The sequence below is a fragment of the Mobula birostris genome, chromosome 24, assembly GCF_030028105.1.
Source record: "Mobula birostris isolate sMobBir1 chromosome 24, sMobBir1.hap1, whole genome shotgun sequence".
In the NCBI taxonomy this organism is placed as follows: Eukaryota; Metazoa; Chordata; class Chondrichthyes; order Myliobatiformes; family Myliobatidae; genus Mobula; species Mobula birostris.
In genome coordinates, this window is record NC_092393.1 from 62,557,744 (window position 1) to 62,583,739 (window position 25,996).

General features: G+C 44.5%; 1 protein-coding gene across 4 annotated transcripts in view; it reads left to right on the plus strand.

Annotated features, from left to right (window-relative positions):
- Positions 1–25,996, plus strand: part of radil2a (Ras association and DIL domains 2a) — a 128,049-nt gene that overhangs the window by 69,876 nt on the left and 32,177 nt on the right. For all 4 annotated transcript variants that reach the window (XM_072242264.1, XM_072242265.1, XM_072242266.1 and 1 more), the window contains exons 9-12: positions 3,929–4,151; positions 4,542–4,714; positions 11,405–11,549; positions 20,585–20,775. In XM_072242264.1, coding sequence (XP_072098365.1) covers positions 3,929–4,151; positions 4,542–4,714; positions 11,405–11,549; positions 20,585–20,775 — 732 coding nt within the window. The remainder of the gene's footprint in view (positions 1–3,928; positions 4,152–4,541; positions 4,715–11,404; positions 11,550–20,584; positions 20,776–25,996) is intronic.

Genomic DNA, 25,996 nt, shown 5'->3' on the forward strand with positions numbered 1-25,996 from the left:
ATTTTCGATCAAGGATGTTAATAATAAGCTATGTTCCAATTGGAGTTCAACTCTGTGTTTGTACAGCTCCTTGCTAGGAGAAATAGCATATTTTTTTATCAACTTCTTTAATTTTATCAACCAGTAGAAGTATTTCATTGTTAATACGTCTTTTCAAACCGGCCGAATAGGAAATAATCTGACCACGGATATAAGCTTTAAAGGCGTCCCAAACAGTTCCGTTGGAAACTTCATCCGTAGTATTAGTTGAAAAGAAGAAATCAATCTGCTCCTTTATAAATTTGACAAAGTCCTGATCTTGAAGCAAAATAGGGTTAAATCGCCATTGTCTGGTAGTACAAAAGGTATGCATTAACTTGATGGAAAGTTTCAATGGAGCATGATCTGAAATAGCAATAATGTCATAATTACATATGGAATCAAACGAGAGTCAATCAGGAAATAATCAATTCGAGAAAAAGAACGGTGAACATGTGAAAAAAAGGAGAATTCCTTATCATTTGGATGTAGAAATCTCCAAATTTCTGAAATCCCAGCATCCAACATAAAAGAGTTGATAATAGTAGCCGACTTATTCGGTAAAGCCGGACTACTTGTGGATCTATCCAACATGGGATTCAAACATGAATTAAAATCACCGCCCATTATCAACATATACTCGTTTAAATTAGGAAGGAAAGTAAGTAAATGTTTAAAGAATTCAGGATAATCCACATTCGGAGCGTAAACATTAACCATAGCGACCTTTTTATTAAAAAGTACCCCCGTAATTAACAGAAATCTGCCATTAGGATCTGAAATGATGTCTTGATGAATGAATGTAATTGAGGGATCAATAAAAATTGAAACGCCTTTAATTTTGGCTTGAGCATTTGAATGGTATTGTTCTTTTTTCCAAAACTTAAAGAAGCGTTGACTGCCCTCTTTCCTTACATGAGTCTCTTGAGCAAAGATAATATGAACATTCAGTCTTTGGAATATTTTGAAAATCTTTTTCCGTTTTATTGGATGGTTTAAACCATTTGTATTCCAAGAGACAAAATTAATAGAATGAGCCATAACTAAAAATTAACCCTTTGGTGAGTAAGGGGTTAACCATAATGTGAGCTCATGAAATCGGAAGAGGAATACATGATTAGAGAGGAACCGGAAACCTCGACACTGGGGACATCTTTGTAGTTCTGAATCAGCCCAATAGAAAAAATTAAAAAAGAAAAAGACCACCCCCTCCCCCAACCCCAAATAGAAACCTGAACTGAGCCAGAGAAGGCTGAAAAAAGCGCTAACTAATACTAACTTTAACCCCATTTCTGCAGGGGGCAACTCCAAAAATATATGTTAGATAAGTGACCTCCCTGTGTTTTCCTATATGGAGTCGTTCGTGTGCTTCAACGCTCTGCAGTCTCCAGCAGGATTCTGGGAGGCAGAGGCAGCGTGAATGAACCTCGTGGTGAGAAGGCTACAGGATGGCATGTGAGCCGATGTTTGACCCCATTTCGCTGATAGTAGCTTCCACTATTCACCGATTAGAGTGACGAGAGTGATTGAAACATCAGCCTCAGTGGAAGTTTGGGTGTTCTGGCACTCTGCAATCTCCAAGAGGACTCCAGGAGGCAACGTGTGCGAATCTCCTAGCAGGCAGGCTACAGGATGGGGTGCAAGCTGATGTTTGGCTCCATTTTGCTGGTTAAAGCTCGCATTGTTTGCTGACTAAAGTGATGAGGGAGATTGAAGCATTGAAACCAGTGGAAAGGGTGAGCGTAGGTTGCTTGCCTTTTGCTCAGTTGCTCTGTACCGGAGAGGGGAGAGCCTGCCACTGCACCCAGAGAGTGGGCCCAGGCTTTTTCCTGCATTTTGCATTTGGACCTTGGACGATAGACTCTTGCTTTCAGGCTTACAGTTCTGTGTTTTCTTGCCCAATCTTCTTGTTTTTTCTTTGTGTGGGGAGGGGGATTTGGGGGTTGATGTGTCTGATCCGTTTTGTTCATTTTTTTGTGCGGGAAGAGGGTTTTGGGCGTTGACGTGCATGATCTATTTTGCTCAGTTTTTGTGCGGAAGGAGGGCTTTGAGCATTGACGTGCCTGTTCTGTTTTACTTGATTTTTGTGCAGGAAGAGGAATTTGGGGGTTGATGTGCTTGTGCCATGTTTATTCATTTTTTTAAGGGGAGGTGGGATTTGGGGGCTGATGATCATAATGCTGTTCCTTTCTTGGTTTCGTGCTATCCAGAGAATTGACAAATTTCAGAGTTGTATACTTTGAAAATAAATGAATCTTTGAACCTTTAAATATTGAAAGGTTGCCATCAGGAAGAAGGTCCAGGAGCTTCAGAACTCACACCACCAGGTTCAGGAACAGTTATTACTCCTCAATCATCAGGCTCTTGAACTAGAGGGGATAACTTCACTCAACTTCACTTGCCCAATCATTGAAATGTTCCCATAACCTATGCACTCACTTTCAAGAATTCTTCATCTCATGTTCTTGTTATTTATTGCTTATTTATTATTATTATTATTTCTTTTTGTATTTGCAGTTGGATGTCTTGTGCACACTGATTGAATGCCCAAGTTGGTGCACTCTTCCATTGATTCTGTTATGGTTATTTTTCTTGGATTTATTATGTCCACAAGACAATGCATCTCAGGGTTATAGATGATGACATATATGTACTCTGATACTAAATTTACTCTGAATTTGAATTTGGATTTAATTTTGAGTGGATGTGGAGAAGATGTTTCCAATAGTAGGAGACTCTAGGACCAAAGGGCATAGTCTGAGAATGAAAGGACGTCCCTTCAGAACAGAGATGAGGGGGAATTTCTTTAGCCAGAGGGTGGTGAATCTATGGAATTCATTGTCACGGACTACAGTCTTTGGGAATATTTAAAGTGAAGGTTGATAGTTTCTAGATTAGTAAGGGTATCAAAGGTTATGGGGAGAAGGCAGAAGAATGGGTTTGAGAGGGAAACTAAATCGGCCATGATGGAATTATGGAGTAGACTCCAGGGGCTGAATAGCCTAATTCTGCTGCACTGTCTTATGGTGTTATGTCTAACACCATACAACATAATCAGTTACCTTTGGCCAAGCCAGTGTAGCTTGGTTTAACAAACAGTGAAATCAAGAAAGAGTCGTGGGCAGAGAGACAGAGACACAGTTTACTGTGGGGAAATGCAGAGAGTGATTGCTGGTTCTCTGCTGGCACTGTCTGCTGGGAGTTTTACGTCTATCGCGGCCTGGCCAATGGGTGATGGAACACTGATGAGTCCACTTTATTCTGTATTTATTTAAATTTCAAAATATACTCAATTCATAAAAAATCTGGGATATATGCGTACAGAAAATGAAAGTCAATATTTTCATAATCACTAATGTTATTCCATTACTTAACATCAGCCTTGCCGTGTGAATGCTGGCAGGACGTATGAAGGTTTAGTCTGTACATAACACGTGCTGCCCCTCCCGGTGTGACATGATTGATTGCAGGACTGCTTAATTTTGTCTGACCGATCAGTTGAAATTGATCCTTAACCCAAAATGCAACATCTTTTTGTGATAAATATATAGATTAATATTGAAATTGAAGCCTGATGGTCAAAGGCTGGAGACTGGGGGCTGGGAGGCCTGCCTGGAGTTGGAGGACTATCTGTGTGGGATGGAGAAATGGGGCTTGTTTTGCTGTTGTTTTGTTTTGTTGTCTGTTGTGTTCTATGTTGTTCTGCTGAGCGTTGTGGGCGTGCTGTGTTGATGCTGGAGTGTGTGACGACACTTGCTGGTCGTTTCCAGCATATCCTTTGCTGTGTTGGTTGTTGATACAAGCAATGTATTTCACTGGGTATGTACATGCAGATGTGATAATGAATGAATCGGAAATGGAATGGTATTGTGATGATTCTACACCTGTGTGTTTACTGTTGTCTCTGTAGACTCTCTACACTGTCCTGCCTGGATTGTTGGATAGCAACCCTTTTGCAGCCAATTCATCTCAGCTCAGCATGCCACAAGGGGTTAACGATGTCCTGCTGATCTTCCAGGGAACATTAAGCCTATTAAAGCAATATCAAGTTCACGCCGAGATTGCTTCACAGCTCTTCGCCTACCTCTTCTTTTTTACAAATGCCTCCCTCTTCAATGCCCTGATGGAAAGAGGTGAGTGTGAATGGCTCCTCAAGGAGTCAGTATCCTACTGTTTAACCCTGCAATCTGTAAACACTGCCGGGAATTGTCTATTCTGTATATAGACACTCCCCACACTGTCTGAGAATGAGATTACAGGCTGAAGTGGGATTATATAATGTAGGAATGAAAATCCTGCATTATGCCACTACCTCCCTTTCTATGGATATGGCAGTAAGCTACACTCTGTGTGTGTGCGTGCGCGTGTGCGTGCGTGCGTGCGCGTGTGTGCGCGCGTTCATAGTTGGTACTGACCACATTTCTCAGTGTCTAGGGAGGGGCCTCCTCTCTGCACTATCCCCCTCTCTGTCATTGATAGACTCTCTGGGGTTCAACCTGCCCCTCTCTCTCTGTGCCCTCTAGGTTCTGGTGGAGGGTTCTACCAGTGGTCAAGAGGAGTACAGATTCGGGCCAACCTGGACCTGCTTCTAGACTGGATTCAAGGTGTCGGACTTGGGGAGTTAGCTGCTGAGTTCTTCCTCAAGTTGTCTACTGCTGTCAACCTGCTTGCCACACCAAAGGAGAAACTCCTGCAGGTAACATAGACTGTATGACACAGTAGCAGAATTAGGCCACTCGGCCCTTAGAGTCTGCTTCGCCGTCCCATTGTGATTGATTTACCGTCCCTCAACCCCGTTCTTCTGTTGTATCCCATTAACATTGATTCTCTTATTAATCAAGAACACATCAACCTTCACTTTAAATATATCCAGTGATTTGGCCTCCAAAGATGTGTGTGACAATGAATTCCACAGATCATCTCCCTCTGGGTTTCAATGAGATCTCCTCATTCTTTGAAACTCCAGTGAGTACGGGCCCAGAACTAACAAATGCTCCTCATACGTTAAACCTTTGGTTACGGCAGAACCCAATGAGGAACAGACAAGCTGAATGGTTTGTGTTTTTGGAGTACTCAGACCAGGCTGAGGATGACTGCAGGTTTCCAACCTACTACTGTTTGTGGGTGAAACAAAAGTTTCTGAGAAAGTGAGATGGGTTGAACTTGTCCAGACCAGGTGATTTCGGCTTTGTATGGATATCAGGTTTCTCACTACCTTGTGCAAAGTGCGGCAGTAAACAACATATCCACTCTGTGTGGGTGTTTATCCTCCACACAAACCTCATCCCTTTCCTTCAACAATTTTCTCGAGTCCCTTTGATCAGTAACCTTGGGAATGAAGCTCACAGCCTGACGAGGGTCCATGTAAACTTGCTTCTCTTACTCTCGCTTTCATTTACAGAGTCACATACACTCAGTGGCCAGTACCTCCTCTCCTGTACCTAATAAAGTGGACACTGAGTGTGTGTTTATGGTCTTCTGCTGCTGTAGCCCATCCACTGCAAGGTTTAATATGTTGTGCCGTCAGAGATGCTCTTTGCATACATGTGGTTATTTGAGTTACTTTCACCTTTCTGTCAGCTTGAACTTGTCTGGCCATTCTCCTCTGACCTCTCTCATTAACAAGGGGTTTTTGCCCACAAAATTGCCAGGTAGTGTCTGATGTTTTATTTTATAAAACTATTATGTTTTTATTTTGCTTTCAACACCATTCTCTGTAAGCTCTAGAGACTGTCGTGCATGAAAATTCTAAAAGATCAGCAGTTTCTGAGATATTCAAACCACCCCATCTGGAACCAACAATCACTTCATGGTCAAAGTCACTTAGAGCACAGTTCTTCCCCATTCTGATGTTTGGTCTGAACAACAACTGAACCTCTTGACCATGCCTGCATGCTTCAATGAATTGAGTTGTTGCTACATGATCCTTTCTCCCTGTAGCTATAAGACTCTACAACTCCCCCTCCTTATGTATAGTTTCATTGCACATTTATATTTGCACTATTACTTTTTAATCCACATTTTTTTTCTCGTACCTCAATATTTACATTTTCACAGATAATTCTGACTGAGCAATCTTCTAACAATAATTTCCATTGTGATAAATAAAGTTTGATCTTATCTAATCCAATCTTATTTTAGCAAGCAGGTGTACCTAATAAAGTGGCCACTGAGTGCAGTCATACAGCACAGAAACAGCCCCTTTGTCCCAAGTGGCGCATGCTCACCAAGACACACATAACTCGTCCCAGTTGCCCACATGGGAGCCATATCCCTCCGAACATCTCCGATCCATGTACTGTTCAAATTCTCCCTGTTGTCTACACAGGGGCTAATGTTGTCTGTAATATACAGGTGATTGTTGTTTGATATAATATACACAGGGGACTGTCATTCCTCATCAAACCCCCAGTGGCTACTGTTCTCTATAATGTACACAGCGGACTGTCATTCCCCATCAAACCCCCAGTGGCTACTGTTCTCTAAAATGTACACAGGGGACTGTCATTCCCCATCAAACCCCCAGTGGCTACTGTTCTCTATAATGTACACAGGGGACTGTCATTCCCCATCGTACCCCCAGTGGCTACTGTTCTCTATAATGTACACAGGGGACTGTCATTCCTCATCACTCCCCCAGTGGCTACTGTTCTCTATAATGTACACAGCGGACTGTCATTCCCCATCAAACCCCAGTGGCTACTGTTCTCTATAATGTACACAGGGGTCTGTCATTTCCCATCAAACTCCCAGTGGCTACTGTTCTCTATAATGTACACAGGGGACTGTCATTCCCCATCGTACCCCCAGTGGCTACTGTTCTCTATAATGTACACAGCGGACTGTCATTCCCCATCGTACCCCCAGTGGCTACTGTTCTCTATAATGTACACAGGGGACTGTCATTCCCCATCATACCCCCAGTGGCTACTATTCTCTATAATGTACAGAGCGGACTGTCATTCCCCATCAAACCCCCAGTGGCTACTGTTCTCTATAATGTACACAGGGGACTGTTATTCCTCATCACTCCTCCAGTGGCTACTGTTCTCTATAATGTACACAGGAGACTGTCATTCCTCATCACTCCCCCAGTGGCTGCTGTTCTCTATAATGTACACAGGGGACTGTCATTCCTCATTACTCCCCCATTGGCTACTGTTCTCTGTAATGTACACAGGGGACTGTCATTCCCCATCGTATCCCCAGTGGCTACTGTTCTCTATAATGTACACAGAGGACTGTCATTCCCCATCGTACCCCCAGTGGCTACTGTTCTCTATAATGTACACAGGGGACTGTCATTCCCCATCAAACCCCCAGTGGCTACTGTTCTCTATAATGTACACAGGGGACTGTCATTCCCCATCATACCCCCAGTGGCTATTGTTCTCTATAATGTACACAGGGGACTGTCATTCCTCATCACTCCCCCAGTGGCTATTGTTCTCTATAATGTACGCAGGGGACTGTCATTCCCCATCGTACCCCCAGTGGCTACTGTTCTCTATAATGTACACAGGGGACTGTCATTCCCCATCAAACCCCCAGTGGCTGCTGTTCTCTATAATGTACACAGGGGACTGTCATTCCCCATCAAACCCCCAGTGGCTACTGTTCTCTAAAATGTACACAGGGGACTGTTATTCCTCATCACTCCTCCAGTGGCTGCTGTTCTCTATAATGTACACAGGGGACTGTCATTTCCCATCGTACACCTCCTCACCCAGTGGCTACTATTCTGTATAGTGTCTGACAGGGACTGCTATTTCCCATCGTACACCTCCTCCCCCGGTGGCTACTATGCTCTATAATGTCCACAGGGGACTGTCATTCCCCATCGTATTCCTGATGGTTCTGTATATTTCGCATGGGGCTGCTATCCTTTATAATATACATGAGATTGCTGCTCTCCATAATATACATCCACTCCAGACATTCTCTTCCCATTTCTCATCAGGCAGAAGGTACAAAAGCTCAAAACCACGTACCACCAGACTCAAGTTTCTATCCTACTGTTATCAGACTTTGTGTACAATAAGATGGACCCTTGGCCTCACAATCTACCCTGTTATGACCTATCACTTTTCTGGTATTATTTACACTTTATTCTGCATTGTTATTGTTTTAGCTTATTCTCGCTCAGGCAATATCCCCTCATTCCTCACTCCTCAGACACTGGGGCAGGTTTTCCCATCCTTTCATCCAGTGGGACACCTTTGAGAAATTACCACTTGGTCTTCTGATGAATGCCATCCAGCTTTCCCACATGTTACTCTCTCAGATAGGTTGAACGCGCTAGACGTTTCTTCTTTGGAGTAAAGGAGGATGAGAGGTGACTTGATAGAGGTGTACAAGATGATAAGAATCATAAATTGATTGGATAGCCAGAGACTTTTTCCCAGGACAATAATGATGATACGAGTGGGTATAATTTTAAGATGATTGAAGGAAAGTATTGGAGGAACGTCAGAGTTAGATTTTTTACGTAGACAATTATAGGGGTATGGAGCATACTGCCAGGGGTGGTGGTAGAAGCAGTTACATGAGGGACATTTAACATAGGAACATGGATGATAGAAAAACTGAAGGCTTTGTAGGAGGGAAAGATTGATCTTGCAGTAGGTTAAAGGGTTAACACAACATGATGGGCTGAAGGGCAAGTATTGTGCTGTCCTCTTCTGTGTTCAGTTGCCTCAAGGCCCTTCCTCTCGAGCCAGCTGTGTACGTGCTGCCCCAGCTCTGGCCTCACTGAAGTTTAATTTCGAATCCGACTTCCTCCCAGCCATCATGCTATCAGTGTGTAAATATTATTGTTCTTTTTGTTTTAGCACCTTCTCATTACTGCCAACAGTGCTATTTGCTGCCTTTCACCATGTGCCCAATCTTTTCCGTGCAGCTTGCTCCAGTCATTGCACTTGGAGAGCCACATCACATTTACACGTACTCTGAAATACACAGTGAAATGTGTCGTCTGCATCAACAACTAACACAGTCCAACAATGTTCTGAGGCAGCATGTAAGTGTCACCAATATAGCACGCCCACAGTGTTCAGCAGAACAACACAGAACACAACAACAGCAAAATGAGCCCTGTTCTTCATGCACATATACAGTTCTCTAACCCCAGGATAGGCCATACCGGCCTCCTGGCCTCCAGCTTCCAGCAGGCCTTTAACTTCCCCAGTAGACTTACACAGTTTCGCAAACATTGGGCCTTTAACTTCCCCAGTGAATTCACAGAGATTCACAGACAATTGGGCCTTTAACTTCCCCAGTGGACTCACAGAGATTCAGAGGCTTGTGGCTGCGGCCATCAGGCCTCATATTCTGGAATCCTGATCGACCTTTGGGCTTTGATCTTCATATATAGACCCAGTACTTGCTGATGGCGATGAATAAGGACCCTGGATGAAGACACGAACTCCAGGCCTTTGACTCCAGACTTACCAATGACGGGACACCGGCTCTGAAAACTGACTTTAGTCCATTTCCTCTTTAGCTCTGCCTGTACACCAGCCTTACGATCAAATCACTGGTGTGGCCCAGGGATCAGAACCATGTTGCAAACTGGATCCAAACTTAGCTGGGTGATAGAAAGCAGAGGGAGGGCATTTCTTTGAATGGAAGTCTGGATTGAGTGGTGTAATGCAGGGATTGATACTGGGAGTGGTGGTGTTTGTAACAGATATGAACAGTTTGGATAAGAACATAGGCAGTTTGGTCAGTAAATTTGCAGAGAACATCACAGATAGCAAAGCAGGTTGTGGATCAGTGGAACATGTATAGTTGATCGTTAAGCGGAGCGGTGCAGATGGAATTTAATGCAGACAAGCTTGAGGTAACGCACTTGGAGAAGTCAGATTTTGGTGAGGCATATGGAATAATTGTCAGGGAGCTTGGGAGAAATGATGTACTGAGGGACCATGGAGTGCCAATCTAAAGCTCTTTGAAAGTGATGAAATGGGTGGATAGGGTAGGGAGGAAGACATTAGATATGCTTGACTTCATAGGCAGAACTGCTGAGCTTCAGAGTTGGGACATTATATTGCAACTGTACAAAGCTGCAGTTGGACAATTGTATAGCATTCTGGTCACCACACTACAGAAAGGATGTGGTAGCAATGGTGAGATTGGAGGGTTGTGGTTCTGAGGACAGATTGGATGGGCTGTGTATGTTCTCACTGAAACAAAGGAGCCTGAAGTACGGCCTTGCAGAGGTTTATAACATTATGAACACATAGAGAAGGATGTTAATCAGAATCTTTTCCCAAACAGGAGACTGTCTGACAGGGGAATTTTATCTCATTCTCTGTCCTTCCCTTTCAAACACCCACTATCTGACTACCTTCTCTCTCACCTAGTTTCTTTCCTGCTTTCTCTTCACTGTCTCTTCTTGTCTCCCCAAATCTCTATCTTCCACTCCCTCTCTCCCCCCTCTCTCCCCCCTCTCTCCCCCCTCTCTCCCCCCTCTCTCCCCCCTCTCTCCCCCCTCTCTCCCCCCTCCCTCCCCCCTCCCTCCCCCCTCCCTCCTCCCCCTCTCCCCTCCCCCCTCTCCCCCTCTCCCTCTCTCCCCCTCTCCCCCTCCTCCCCTTCCCCTCCCCCTCAACCCCTCTCACCTTCTCCCCCTCAACCCGTCTCCCCAATCTCCCTCTCACCACTCCTCTCTCCCCCTAACCCACCTCCCCTCACTACCCTAACCTACCTCCCCCTCACCCCTTCACTCCCTTCACCTCTTTCCCCTCTCCCCTCTCCTCCTCCCCCTCTCCCTCTCTCTCCCCACCTCTCCCCTTCTCCTGCTCTCCCCAACCCCTCTCAACCCTCCCCATCTCCCCTCTCTCCCCCCTCCCCCCCAATCTCCCCCTCACCACCCCTCTCTCCCCCCACCCATCTCCCCTCACCACCCTCAACCTTTCACTCCCTTCACCTCTCTCCCCTCTCCCCCTCCCACTCCCTCAATTTCCCCTCACCACCCCTCTCCCCCTAACCTACCTCCTCCTCACCCCTTCAGCTCTCCCCCATCCCCCCTTTCTCCCCACCCCTGTCCTCTCCTCTCCTCTCTCCCCCCTCTCTCTCATATTGTTGGCAGTGAAAAGAGTAGCAAACTCTGGAATTTCCAGAGGAAGGTGACAGATCCACTTACCAGGAAGCAGTTGACTGATCTCATCGCAGAAATATTCAGGTCCTTCAGACATTCTCTGCTGTATCCTCTCCACCACTCCACGCCAACAGCTGGTGGCAGCACACCGAGACAATGCACCTCGCCTACACAGTCCAGATCACTGCTTGGACACTGAAGCGATCCCTCCACCATTTCATTCTCTAGTCACAGCCAGCTGCTGTGTGGCAGCAAGTAACCATGTTGACTGTTTACTGTCAATTACAGGCGAGCTGGAGGTGTCTAAGGAACGATTTCACCAGTCTGAACCCATCGCAGCTGCACCACATGCTGAGGGAATACAGCCCTGGGCGACCGTGCCAATCTGCATGGAGCCCGGTGCCCGAGGAGCAAGCAGCAGCACTGAGAACAGGTGAGGTCCCCTGTGCCCACGGTTTCACCCAGGATATGCCCTCTTCTCATTATCACCATCAAGGAGGAAGTACAGGAGCCTAAGACCCACACCTAATGTTTTGGGAACAGCTACTTCCCCTCTGCCATCAGATTTCTGAACAGTCCATGAACCTGTGAAGTTTGGGATGTCATGTTGAAGTTGTGTAAGACATTGGCGAAGGCTAATTTGGAGTATTTTGTGCAGTTCTGATCACCTACCTAATGGAAAGATATCAATAAAATAGAAAGAGTTTTGAGAAGATTTGCAAGGATTTTGCCTGGACTTGAGGACCTGAGTTATAGGGAAAGGTTGACTGGGAGAATAAGGGGAAATTTGATAGAGGTATACAAAATTATGAGGGGTAAATGCAGGCAGTGTATTTCCACTGCATTTGAGTGAGACTAGGTCATAGGTTAAGGGTGGAAGGTGAAACGTTTAAGGGGAAACTGAGGGGGATCTTCACTCAGAGGGTGGTGAGAGTGTAGAATGAGCTGCCAGCGGAAGTGCTGGATGCGAGTTTGATTGAAGTTTGGATCGGTACGTGGATGGGAGGGATATGGAGTGCTGGAATCCAGGTGCGGGTCAATGGGACCAGGCAGAACAACGATTCGCTGTGGACCAGATGCACCGAAGAGATTGTGTGCTGTAGTGCTCTCTGACTGATTCTACCTCACTATTTTGCTTTCTTTTTCCCTACTTTTTAAAATATATTTCTTATGTCAACATAGTAATTTTTAAAGTCTTACACTGTGCTGCTGCTGCAAAACAACAGATTTTACGACTTTGGTCAGTGATAGTAAACCTGATTCTGATTCTGCGCTGGGCTCACTCAAGGAGCAGAAACAGCATGGATCAGGCACAATCAAGCTCCCTATGTTCAGTTGGGTATTCGAGGTTGTAAACTCTAGATTGTGTCACTGACTCCTGTGGTTGGCCAGAGAGAGGAAAAGAATTTTTTCCTGCAGTCTGTTTCTTACTGTGTTCCTGTTTTCCCATTGCTGTACCTCAGCCATTATCTCACAACATCCTTCCTGTTAGCCCATTGTTTTCTTTTTCAGTTTCCATGCTGGTGCCCTGCATCCGGCCAACAGAGGAGCTCAAAGGAGTACATCCAGTTTGCACAAACCCATTTCCAGTACTGCCATTAGAGGGGTATGGGGAGACTAGTGAAACATACCCTTTCCCAGCCAGCCTGCTGGACATGATTCACTTCGCCCAAACCCATTTCCATTAAAGGGGGTATGGAGAGACTGACTAGCCCATTAGAGAGGGTATAGGAAGACTGGTTAGGTCAGGAGCTTTCATAGTTAGCCTGCTGGACATGAAGTTCACAGCAAGCTTTCCAAGTCACAGAATCATAGAGCTCTACAGGACAGAAACAAACACTTAAGCCTATCTAGTGCATGCCAAACTGATATTCTGCCTAGTCCCATTGATCCACACCTGGACCATCACCTTCCGTACCCCTCTCATCCATATACTTACCCAAACTTCTCTCAACTACTCGCCGGAGTTTAAAAGAATGAGGGGGATCTTACTGAAACCTGTTGAATATTTAAAGGCCTAGATAGAGTGGACGTGGAGAGGATGTTTCCTGTAGTGGGGGAGTCTAGGACCGGAGGGTACAGCTTCAGAATAGAGGGCTGTCCATTTAGAACAGATATGAGGAAGAATTTCTGCAGCCAGAGGGTGGTGAATTTGTGGAATTCATTGCCAGACAGCTATGGAAGCCAAATGATTGGGTATATTTAAGGCAGAGCTTGATAGGTTCTTGATTAGTCAGGCCTCAGAGGTTACAGGGAGAAGGCAGATAATAAATCAGGTATGATAAAATGGCAGAGCAGGTTTGACGGGCCAAATCGAACCAGTAGCCACTCTCTGAGTAAAGAAGTTCCCCCTCATGTTCCTGCTGCGCACGGTCTGGTCAGATGGAAGGTGACTGTTGTCACGAGTTCCTTTCTCCTGACATATTTCCTGTAATGATGTCACCAGCAGGACACACAACAGATGCACATCACAAAGCTGATTTCAGTGTACAGAGCAGTCTGGTTTCCCTGTCGACACGGGCCAGCTAATGTGAGGGAGAGGTACTTCCGGTCATTACAGCCATCTGTCTTCCAAGGGGATGCAGGCTGAGTTAACAAGTTTCTTCAGGAACATTTCCATCCAAGACTAACTTTTCTGTGCAGGGAAAACTGCTAAGAACAAAGCAATCAGATTAATCAATGATGAGACCACTTTCATGTTGAAGAAACAATACCTTATATTCTGTCTGGGTATCTCCAACCTGATGACATCAACAGTGATTCCTGTAACTTCTGATAAATTTCCCCTCCCCCTTCTCTCTTTTTCTATTCCCCATTCTGGTTCCAGGATGGCAGGATGGAGATACATCTCTACCAAAGCAGGTGTAAGGCATTCCTGCAGGTCACCCTTGGGCAAGGTGTAGCACCTTTTTAACCTCCCAATCAGGGTCACATGAAGTCATGGGAGCAGATGGTGGATGGTCGTATGAGTAGCTGGTGCATATCACATCATGGTTATGTGACCACTGATGCCAGACAATCTCTGAAGAGTATTGACACTAGCTGGTGGTCACCCATCTTGTAAAGACGCTGCCCAGAGGAAGGCAATGGCAAACCAGTTCTATAGAAAAATTTGCCAAGAACACTAATGGTCATGAAAAGACCTTGACTGTCTACATCACACAATATGGCACATAACGAACGAAGGATTTTGGTTCCCCCGTTGCCCATTCCCTTCTCCTCATCTGCCCATCATCTCCCCCTTGGGAACCTTCTTCATCCCTTTCTCCTGTGGTCCATTCTCCTCTCCTATCAGATTCCTCCTTCTCCAGCTCTCCTCCATTTCCTCTCCCAGCATCACCCCCTCCTCCCTAAACCCACCTTCCTCCTCACCTGGTCTCACCTATCACCTGCCAGCTTCTCACTTCATCCCCCTCACCCACCCACTCACCTGGTCTCACCTATCACCTGCCAGCTTCTCACTTCATCCCCCTCACCCACCCACTCACCTGGTCTCACCTATCACCTGCCAGCTTCTCACTTCATCCCCCTCACGCACCCACTCACCTGGTCTCACCTATCACCTGCCAGCTTCTCACTTCATCCCTCTCCCCCACCCATTCACCTGGCCTCACCTATCACCTGCCAGCTTCTCACTTCATCCCCCTCCCCCACCAACTCACCTGGTCTCACCTATCACCTGCCAGCTTCTCACTTCATCCCCCTCCCCCACCCACTCACCTGGTCTCACCTATCACCTGCCAGCTTCTCACTTCATCCCCCTCCCCCACCCACTCACCTGGTCTCACTTATCACCTGCCAGCTTCTCACTTCATCCCCCTCACCCACCTTCTTACTCTGGCTTCTGCTCCTTTCCTTTCCACTCCTGATGAAAAGACTCGACCCAAAACATTTGTTTATTCCCCTTCATAGATGCTGTCTGATATGCTGAGTTCATCACTATGTCATGTTCAGAGGAGCTCCTCCAGGTACTTGAGTGTGTTGCTGTGGACTTCCAGTTTCTGCAAAATCTCGTGTTTATCATTGATAGTATTGTCATTTCTGGATCATATCAACTTCTGGTGAATTTAAATAAACTGTAACACAGGAAATGTTTGAGTTTATAGGAACTCCTGACGTTATTCCTTTCACCTTCTGTCACTAAAGGCAAGTATCACTGGTGTCCTGTCACACACTCCCTGGGTGTGGATGGCACAGGTTACATACAGAGTGAAACTCCCTTTATGTTATTGCATCAAACATACCCAGGAGTGCACTGGTTAGATAAGAATACTCAAATTATGTACCGGAGTTGACAGTCCAAAGCCCTTCAAGTTTGCTCCACATTCATCACGATCATGGCAAACTTCACCTCACTGACATTTTCCAGCATTCTCACCAAATCACTTTATTCCCTTAATATCCATAAATCTACTAACCAACATGGTGACTGAGCCTCCATAGCCCACAGAGGAGAGAATTCCACTTGGTAAAGATACTTCTCCAGAATGGCCAGTCCCTTGTACTCAAACTGTGCCTTGTGCCATACTCCTCCCTACACCCAGCCTGTCATATCCTGTAAGAATATTGTCAGTGTGAGGTCCTTCATTCTTCTAAACTCTAGTGAATGCAGTCCCTGTCTACTTGATTTCTCCTTCTATGAACACAGTGAGTCATCGGGTAGTCCCCGATGTCCCCAGCAATTTTTACACAAGTACTATAGGAAACAGCGTGCCCGGATACACCACAGCTTGGTATGGCAACTGGTCTGCCCAAAACCACAAGATTTTGCAGAGAGTTGTGAACACAGCCCAGTCCGTCAGGTATACCAGCTCCTCCTCTATTAACTCCATCTATACTTTCCACTGCCTCAGGAAGGCAGCCAGCATAATCAAAGACCCCTCCCACTCTCATCATGCTCACTTCTGCCCTCTCCTGTCAGGCAGAAGATGTAGAAGCTCAGAGTCAGAATCAGGGTTAAATCACTGGCAAATGTAGTGAAATTTGTTATTTTGCAGTAGCAGTACAGTGCAATGTATAAAAACTATTATATTTGATATATATTTTTAAAATCTTTTTTAAAAATTAAATAAGTAGCATGAAAAGTAGTGCGGTTGTGTTCATGGGTTGGTTCATTATCTGTTCAGAAATTTGATGCTGGAAGCGAAGAATTTGTTCCCAAAATGTTGAGTGTGTGTCTTCAGATGAGAAACTCGAGAGCAAGTACCACCGGGCTCAGGGACAGCTGCTATCCCACTGTTATCAGACTTCTCATCCTCATACTGTCAAGATGAGCTCTTGATCTCATGTGGTCCTCACACTTCCTTTGTCATCCTGTGCTGCACTTTCGCTATAACAGTAAGACTCCATTCTGTTTCCCTCACTGTATCTGTACTGTATATGGAATGGTCTGTCTGCATGGTACACAAGGTTTTCACTGTGTGTTTGGTAGATGTGACAATGCTACACCAACACCAAGATGGGAAACCTGCCAAACTTGCAACCAGTCTGCAGAATCTTTGCTGAAAGTAACTCCTTTCTTAAGTAAGGGGACAGAAACGGTACATTCCATGATCTTGTCAAGCCCATACGTAGTTACAGTGAAACACCTTTACTCTTACATAGAAATCCTCTCATGAAATAGCCATTTAACTTTCCCAGCTGCCTGCTGTATCCACATGTTGGCTATCAGAGACATAAGTACAAGATCACCAATGTCCCTGTGCACATTCCTACCCCTCACCATTTAAAAACGCATTCAGCTTTTCGTTCTGTACCCCAAAGAGGATGACCTTTCATTTCCTTCCCCACTCACTCAGATTGCCCATATCTCCTTGAAACTTCCCCACGGTAGAACACAGTACAGAGCCTTTGACCCATGACATAGTGATGACCTTTTAACCTATTCCAAGATCAATCTAACCCTTCCTCCTACACAGCCCTCCATTTTTCTATCATCATTGTGCTTATCAAAGAGAATCTGAAATGTCCCTATTGTTTCTGCATCTTCCACCACCCCGGCAGGACATAATTTTAAGGTAACACTCACAACATGCTGGAGGAACTCAGCAGGTCGGGCAGCATCCGTGGAAAAGATCGGTCGACGTTTCGGGCTGGAACCCTTCCAAAACCATCTGCAGATTATTTTGTGTTCATAATTTTAAGGTAATTGGAGGAAAGAATGGCACGGTGGGAGGGATGTCAGAGGTAAGCTTTTATACCGAGATGTGCAAAAGCTTACCTGATGTCTCCCCTATACTTTCCTCCAATCTCTTTAATATTGTGCCCCCTTGTAATAGATGTTTCTGCCTTGGAAAAATGTCATTGGCTGTCCACTCTATCTATACTTAACATCTTGTACACTTCTCATCCTCTATCACTCCATTAGACCATAAGTTATAGCAGCAGAATTAGGCTATTTGGCCCATGGAGTCTGCTCTGCCATTTCATCATGGCTGATCCATTTTCCATCTCAGCCCCAATCTCTTGTCTTCTCCCCGTGTCCCTTCATGCCCCGACCAATCACAAAATCTATCAACCTCTGCCTTAAATGTACATAAAGACTTGGCCTCCACAGCTGCCTGTGACAACAAATTCCACAGATTCACCATTTTCTGGCTAAAGAAATTCCTCCACCTCTCTGTTCTAAAAGGACACCCCTCTATTCTGAGGCTGTGTCCTCTGGTCTTTGACTCCCCCACCATAGGAAACATCCTCTCCGCGTCCACTCTATCAAGACCTTTCACCATTTGATAGTTTTCAATTAGGTTACCCCTCATTCTTCTGAATTCTAGTGAATACAAACCCAGAACCATCAAATGATCTTCATATGCCAATCCTGGAATCATTTTCCTGAACCTCCTTTGAATCCTCTCCAGTTTTAGCACATCCTTTCTAAAATGAGGGGCCCAAAACTGTTCACAATACTCCAAGTGAGGCCACACCAGTGCTTTATAAAGTCTTAACATTACAACCTTGCTTTTATATTCTAGTCCTCTTGAAATGAATGCTAACATTGGATTTGCCTTCTTCACCACAGACTCAACCTGCAAATTAACCTTTATGGAATCCTGCACAAGGACTCCCAAACCCTTTGCACCTCAGATTTTTGTATTTTCTCTCCATTTAGAAAATAGTCAACTCTTTCATTTCTTCTACAAAGTGCTTGACCATACACTTCCTGACATTGTATTCCATCTACTATTTCTTTGCCCATTCTCCTAATCTGTCTAAGTTCTTCTGTAGCCTATTTCCTCAAAACTACCTGCCCCTCCACATATCATCATATCATCTGCAAACTTTGCAACAAAGCCATCAATTCCATCATCCAAATCAGTGACATATAACATAAAAAGAATCGGTCTCAACACACTAGTCACCGCCAGCCAACCAGAAAAGACTCCCTTTATTCCCACTCTTTGTCTCCTGCTGATCTGCCACTGCTTTATCTGTGCTAGAATCTTTCCTGTAATACCATGGGCTCGTAGCTTGTTAAGCAGCCTCATGAGTGGCACCTTGTCAAAGGCCTTCTGAAAATCCACGTACACCACACTAACCGATTCTCCTTTGTCTATCCTGCTTGTTATTTCTTCAAAGAGTTCCAAATAATTTGTCAGGCAAGATTGTCCCTTGAGGAAACCATGCTGACTACTGCCTATTTTATCATGTGCCTCCAAGTACCCTGAAACTACATCCATAACCACGCCAACATCTTCCCAACCACTGAGGTTCAACTACTCTCTACTTCGACAATACTACCTATCTGCAAACTTTGCAACAAAGCCATCAATTCCATCATTCAAACCATTGACATATAGTGTAAAATGAATCGGTCCCAATACAGACCCCTGGTCCTAACATCTTCCTAACCACTGAGGTCAGACTAACTGGCCTATAATTTCCTGTCTTCTGTCTCTCTCCCTTTTTGAAGAGTGAAGTGACATTTGCAATTTTCCAGTCTTCTGGAACTGTTCCAGAATCTAGTGACTCTTGAAAGATCATTACTAATGCCTCCACAATCTCCTCAGCCACCTCTTTCAGAGCCCTGGGGTGTACACCATCTGGTCCAGGTGATTTATCTTCCTTCAGCCATTTCAGTTTCCAAGATCTTTCTCCCTAGTTAGGATAGCTTCACACATTTTATGACCCGTGACACCTGGAACTTCCACCATACGGCTGGTGTCTTCCACAGTGAAGACTGATGCAAAATGCTTATTCAGTTTGTCTGCCATTTTCTTGTCCCCCATTACTACCTCTCCAGCATCGTTTTCCAGTGGTCCAATATCCACTCTCACCTCTCTACACTTCATGTATCTGAAGAAACTTTTGGTATCCTCTTTAATATTATTGGCTAGCTTACTTTCATATCCCACCTTTACCTTCTTAATAACTTTTTAGTTGCCTTCTGTTGGTATTTAAAAGCTTTCCAATCCTCTAACTTTGCACTAATTTTTACTCTATTATATGCCCGCTCTTTGGCTTTTATGTTGGCTTTGACTTCCCTTATTAGCAATGGTTGTTTCATCTTGCTTTTAGAATACTTTGTCCTCTTTGGGATGTATATATCTTGTGCCTTCCAAATTGCTTCCAAAAATTCCAGCTATTGTTGCTCTGCCGTCATCCCTACCAGTGTTCTTTTCCAATCAATTCTGGCCAACTTCTCTCTCATGCCTCTGTCTTCCCTTTTCTCCACGGTAATACCGATACATCTGACTTTAGCTTCCCCTTCTCAAATTTCAGGGTGGATTTTATGATCACTTGACCCTAAGGGTTCTTTGACCTTAATCTCTCTAATCAATTCTGGTTAATTGCACAACACCCAGTCCAGAATAACTGATCCTTTAGTCAGCTCAACCATGAGCTGCTCTAAAAAGCCATTTCACTGGCATTCTAGAAATACCCCCTCTTGGAATCCTGCACCAACCTAATTTTCCCAATCTACCTGCATATTGAGATCCCCTATGACTACTGTAACATTGCCCTTTTGGCATGCACTCCTGAGAGAAAAACCCTAGTTTGCTCAACCTTTCCTCATAATGCATGCTGTCTAATCCAAGTAGTATCGTGGTATATCTCCTCTGCACCGTCTTTAAAGCTTCCACATCCTTCCTATAATGAGGTGACCAGAAGTGAACACAATACTCCAAGTGTGGTCTAACCAGAGTTTTATGGAGCGGCAGCATTACTCCGTGGCTCTGGGAACTCCACCTCCTGACTATTGAAGCCCAACACACCATACGGTTTCTTAACCATCCTGTCAGTCTTGTTTAGTTTTAGAGGTTCAGCAAAGTTGAAGAAATGACATGGAGAAATTCTGCCAGTGTGTTGAAGTAGTTGTATTAGGAGCTAGAAATGAGGTGTGGGGTAAAATTGAGATGCTGAGCTTTCATTTTGCAGATTTTTGGTTCCTGAAGGTAAGTGGGAAACAGACCAACATCGACCCCCTTCAGCACTGAGCATACTCTGATGGTGCTGTTCTTTTGCACACAGCTGATATCCTGGAAAGCTTTGACAACCACCCGCCCCTGATCCTGCCTTGTAACACCTTCCACATCGAGCTGAGGAAGCCTGTGACTGGGTGCCGTGACTTGTCCACACACCTGCAGTCAGTCAGGGACTTTCTGCAGGAGCAGCATATGCCAGAGGTGCCAGAAGATAACAGTGTGACCCAAACGCAACAGGTAAGCAAGCAGCCACATTCAAAGGAAGCAATTTTAGCCAAGGAACTTGTATATTACAGGAAGCTAGTTAGTCATTCCTTACAACAATTGTCCTGAGTAATATCTTCATAATGTTCTCGGTATTATTTATTTATTATTTATTTTTATTAAGACAATTTATTTTCTTTTGCACATTGGTCATTTGTCAGAATTTCTTCATAAATTCTATTGTATTTCTTTACTTTCCTCTAAAAGCCTGTAAGAAAATAAATCTCAGAATAGTATATAGTGATATCTGCATACTTTGGTGATAAATTTACTTTCATCTTTAATAACTTGGTTCTCAAGTTAATCATCTAAATGATTAAATTTCTGAGCTTTTTCCTTTTTTGCTGTGACAGTTTTAATAAAGCTAAAGAATGAGTAATTTAACTAATAGATTTGCCCGTTCAGACATAGGTTTGGGCATGAGGGGTTGAATAGCCATAAATCCTTTCTAGTTTTACACTATTCCTTATATCAATGATCATCATTCAGGGGAAACAGTCTCCTCTATTCACTCTAGCAAAGCGCCTCATTGTTTGAAAAGTTCTTAGTCCTTCCCTATTCCAGCAGGTCAGTCTATGCGATCAGTCAGAATTGGGTTTTGTTGATTCCCAGAAGGACTGCCTGATACCACAGAGAGTCCCAGTTTTCATTGAAATGCAAAAACCAAATCCCGCTGATACTGGGAATTGGAATTGAAAGTAGAAAGTGTCAGAACTGTTGAGTGATTCATGCAGAGGCTGTGGATCCTCATGGTGAAGGCTCTTCTGAAGTATTGTCTCCACAGACACTGCCTGACCTGCTGAGCATTCCCTATTTTTGGATTCATAGAAAGGGACAAAGTTTTATCAAAGTACGTTTGTGTTAACATCTACTATTTTGAGATTCATTTTCCTGTAGGCATTTACAAGAAAATAGAGAAATTCAATAAAATTTATGAAAAAATATAGACCTTAAATGGAAATTGCAGATTGCAGTGATAACAGTTCAGAAGGTGTATATCTAGTAGTTGTCTGAGCTGCCGGCAAAATGTTGCTGAAAATCACCAGCACCATCAATCGGCCTTTCAACCCATCAATTCAATGCTACCCATCACCCATTTATACACTCATTATATTGTTACCCTAAATTTAGCCTTCTCACAGTCTCTTTTTAACTCCCATCGATTCTCCCAGCCGCCAACGTGCTAGGCGGAGTGTACTGACCATGGATCTACGAGCCATCATGCATCCGTGGCCTAAGGGAGTGTCAGCGTTTCCCAGGTTGGCACAGCACCAGAGACAACTGGAGTCACCGTACACCAGCCCACAGCTTCAACATGTTCTGCACTGGATTGATTTTGACAATGCCTCATTTTGAATGTTATAGGAATTTGGGAATGAGAAGGTTTTGATTGTGACATAAAAATTGTCCCCCTCCCTTCATGAATTCGCTAACAATAACTTCATGGCCCTGGAGCCAGAGCGGTTCTTCCTCACTTTAAGAGGAAGGGGATTAGCAAGTGTAATTTCTATACCGTTCTATATTTTTCTCTTAATGTCTGGCTGTGTCACTGGAGATGATGTCAGTGTTACATGTTTCCTCTGTGCATCTGTGTGGAGCCCTGCAAACTTCCCACTTCCCAGTTCCTGGGGCCTGGCCAATCATGCACCTGTCAATAACACAATATTTCATTTCACATTCCGCAATTTTGGCAAGAGAGAACTGTACATAAACCCATCATAGTGCTGCCTGTGTACTGTCAATGGTTACAAAGTTCAAACAAGAGGCAATTAACAATTTACCTGGCCAGCAAATAATCATTAACCTTTGAAAGAAGCATCCTCCTGTAGCAGCCTTGGTCTGGTTACTCTTGCACGCTTGACTCACCATTGTTGTTTTTTCCCAAAGCTGCCACAGCTCTGATAACGAGCTTGTGAGGGAAGTCATGGTGAATGTTCACACTGTTGCTTACAGTTCTACACAATGGCACAGTAGCATAGTGGTTAGCAAGACACTACCACAGTACCATCGACCTGGGTTCAATTCCTGCTGCTGTCTGCCAGGAACTTGTACGTTCTCTCTAGGGCTGCACTGATTTCTTCCCGGTGCTCTGGTTTCGTTGTATATTCCAAAGAATTACGGGATAGGGTTGTTTCCAGTGAAACTGTACAGTGACTGTTTATTCAGAGTGAGGGTCACTGTGAAACTAGTCACTGCTTATTCAGATTGAGGGTCACTGTGAAACTAGTCACTGTTTATTCAGAGTGAGGGTCACTGTGAAACTACAGTGACTGTTTATTCAGAGTGAGGGTCACTGTGAAACTAGTCACTGTTTATTCAGAGTGAGGGTCACTGTGAAACTACAGTCATGGGTTATTCAGAGTGAGGGTCACTGTGAAACTGTAAGTCACGGTTTATTCAGAGTGAGGGTCACTGTGAAACTGTAAGTCACGGTTTATTCAGAGTGAGGGTCACCGTGAAACTGTACAGTGACTGTTTATTCAGAGTGAGGGTCACTGTGAAACTGTACACTCACTGTTTATTCAGGGCGTGGACCTGCAGTGTGTGGCTTCTGCTGGCCAGGTGGTCAGTGTTCTACTCAGATCTGTGACTAGTTCTTTATTTGCCCCGTGTTCATATGTGCTGTGCTTCCCTCCCTCGGTCAATATTAAGTAGATAGATAGATAGATATATTTTATTAATCCTGAGGGAAATTTGGTTTCGTTACAGCCGCACCAACCAAGAATAGAGCGTAAATATAGCAATACAAAAAACCCCAACAATCAAACAACAAAATGCAAACTATGCCGGATGGAAAGTAAGTCCAGGACCAGTCTATTGGCTCAGGGTGTCTGACCCTCCATGGGAGGAGCTACACGTTTGATGGCCACAGGCAGGAACGACCTCCCGTGCCGCCAAGTGTTGTATCACGGTGGAATGTGGCCGAAGTCCAACAGTAAAAAGTTCAATATCCGGTCTGCAAACACGTTCCTCGATCATAATATACCCTGGATTGCACCATCTGTTGTTAACCAGATCAGTAAGCACCCAACTCCTTTACGCTTACCGCTCTCGGTACACTTCCGGTCAGCCAGAATGGTATTACCCACCAAACTCCTCTTCTCCAAAAGTCTCTGTTGTCTCGACCCGGTCCTCTTTCCTCGACTTTGTGATCCTCCTCTGCATCCTCTGTGTGTTTTCTTCCGGATTTTAGGGGGTTCTTTAATACACACTTTAATAACCCCCTATCTTTCAGTATAGGGGGTTCTTTAAAGTTGGTGCTCTTTTCTGCCAGATTATACCTCAAGTGATGGTGTTGCTCGGTGCAGGGCTATGCTCAGATTAACTCTGATGGAAACACTGCAGGTCAAAGGCAGCCTGGGCAGTATTTGAACCAGAGATGACCCGAGCCTGTGCTCCAGAAATGGTGCATAAAGTACCTGGTAGGTGTCCAGAACAGAGGCAAACTGGCCAGTTTATAAAATGCACTGAAACAGCTTGTCTGCTATGAAAGGCAGTTCTGTAACGGTTAATGTACTATCCATAACACTAAGAATAACAGACATAGGAGCAGAATTATGTCATTCAGCCCATCAAGTCTACTCCACCTTTCCATCATGGCCAATTTATTATCCTCCTCAACCCTATTCTGCTGCTTTGTCCGCATAACTTCTGACGACCTTGCTAATCAGGAATCTATCAACCTTCACTTTAAATATACCCAGTGATTTGGCCTCCACAATCACCCATAGCAATAAGTTCTATAGATTCACCACTCTTTGGCTAAAGAAATCCCTCCTCATCTCTGTTCTAACTGGAAGTCTCTTAATTTGAGGCTATGCTCTCTGGTTCTAGAATCCCCTACTATATGAGTCATCCTCTCCACATCCACTTTATCTAGGCCTTTCAAACTTTGATAGATTTCAATAAGTTCCCCCCTTATTCTTCTAAACTCCAGTGTGTATGCGCCCAGAGCCATCAAATGCTGTTCACGTATTTGTCGTTGCGCAGTGTGGGTAAATGGTGAGAGCTCGGCCACAGGGACACAGTGAACCATTAATTGAAAACAGAACCACAAGTGGATGAAGCTGCAGCAACAACCTGCTGGTGGAACTCACCGGGTCAAGCAGCGTCAGTGGGGAGGAAGAGAACTGTCAACTCTGGATTCCATCATCTGCAGCCCTTCTGTCTGCTGAGGCTGCATCGAACCAGGAGGAGCACCCTCTAACCCTGAATCCGTGGGATACGTCAAAATGCATCACCTGGAGTGTAACGTCAAGATGGCGCTGATAAAGGGCAACTCATTGCGAGCAGCTCTAGTGGGAATCATCTGATAATTCTGTACAGGACTACTACTGCACAGCCATGGCTACTTCAGTAAGCAACATCATTTTAAGCGCATAAAAAATCTAAAAGTACTCTAAATTGACGGATCCTGGACTGCAGGCTTGGGTCGTGAGTGCAGTTTCACTATGAGAAAGAAAGTGAGGAAAGTGTGATAGTCTGCAAGTTAGATTGAAATGCGGAGGCTTTACTGAATGGACAGTGAACCCACAAACACTTCCATAGTACTTCTCCCTCTGTTTTTGCATTACTTATTCATATTTTTTAAATTGTATACTTATTGAAAATTATAATTTTTATTACGTACTATGTATTGCAATGTACTGCTGCTGCAAAACAACAAATTACATGATGTCAGTGATATTAAACCTGATTCTGATTCTTATATTGAGATTGCCAGAACTATTATCCCCTCAAAATCAATCCAAACTAATCCTTGTGCAATTGGATCCCCAATTTCCTCACTTGCAAACCCCAGTCAGTTTGGATTGGTAACAGCATCTCCTCCACAATCTCCATCAGCACAGGTGCACCACAGAACTGTGTGCTTAGCCCCCTGCTCTATTCACTTTACACCCATAACTGTGAAGCTAAGCACAGCTCCAATGCCACATTCAATTTGACAAGGTGTCGCATATGAGGCTGCTTAGCAAGATAAGAGCCCATGAAATTACAGGGGATTTACTAGCATGGATGGAACATTGGCTGATCAGCAGAAAACAGAATGGGAATAAAGGGATCCTATCCTGGCTGGCACGAGGAATTCTGCAGATGCTGGAAATTCAAGCAACACACATCAAAGTTGCTGGTGATCGCAGCAGGCCAGGCAGCATCCCTAGGAAGAGGTGCAGTCGACGTTTCAGGCCGAGAC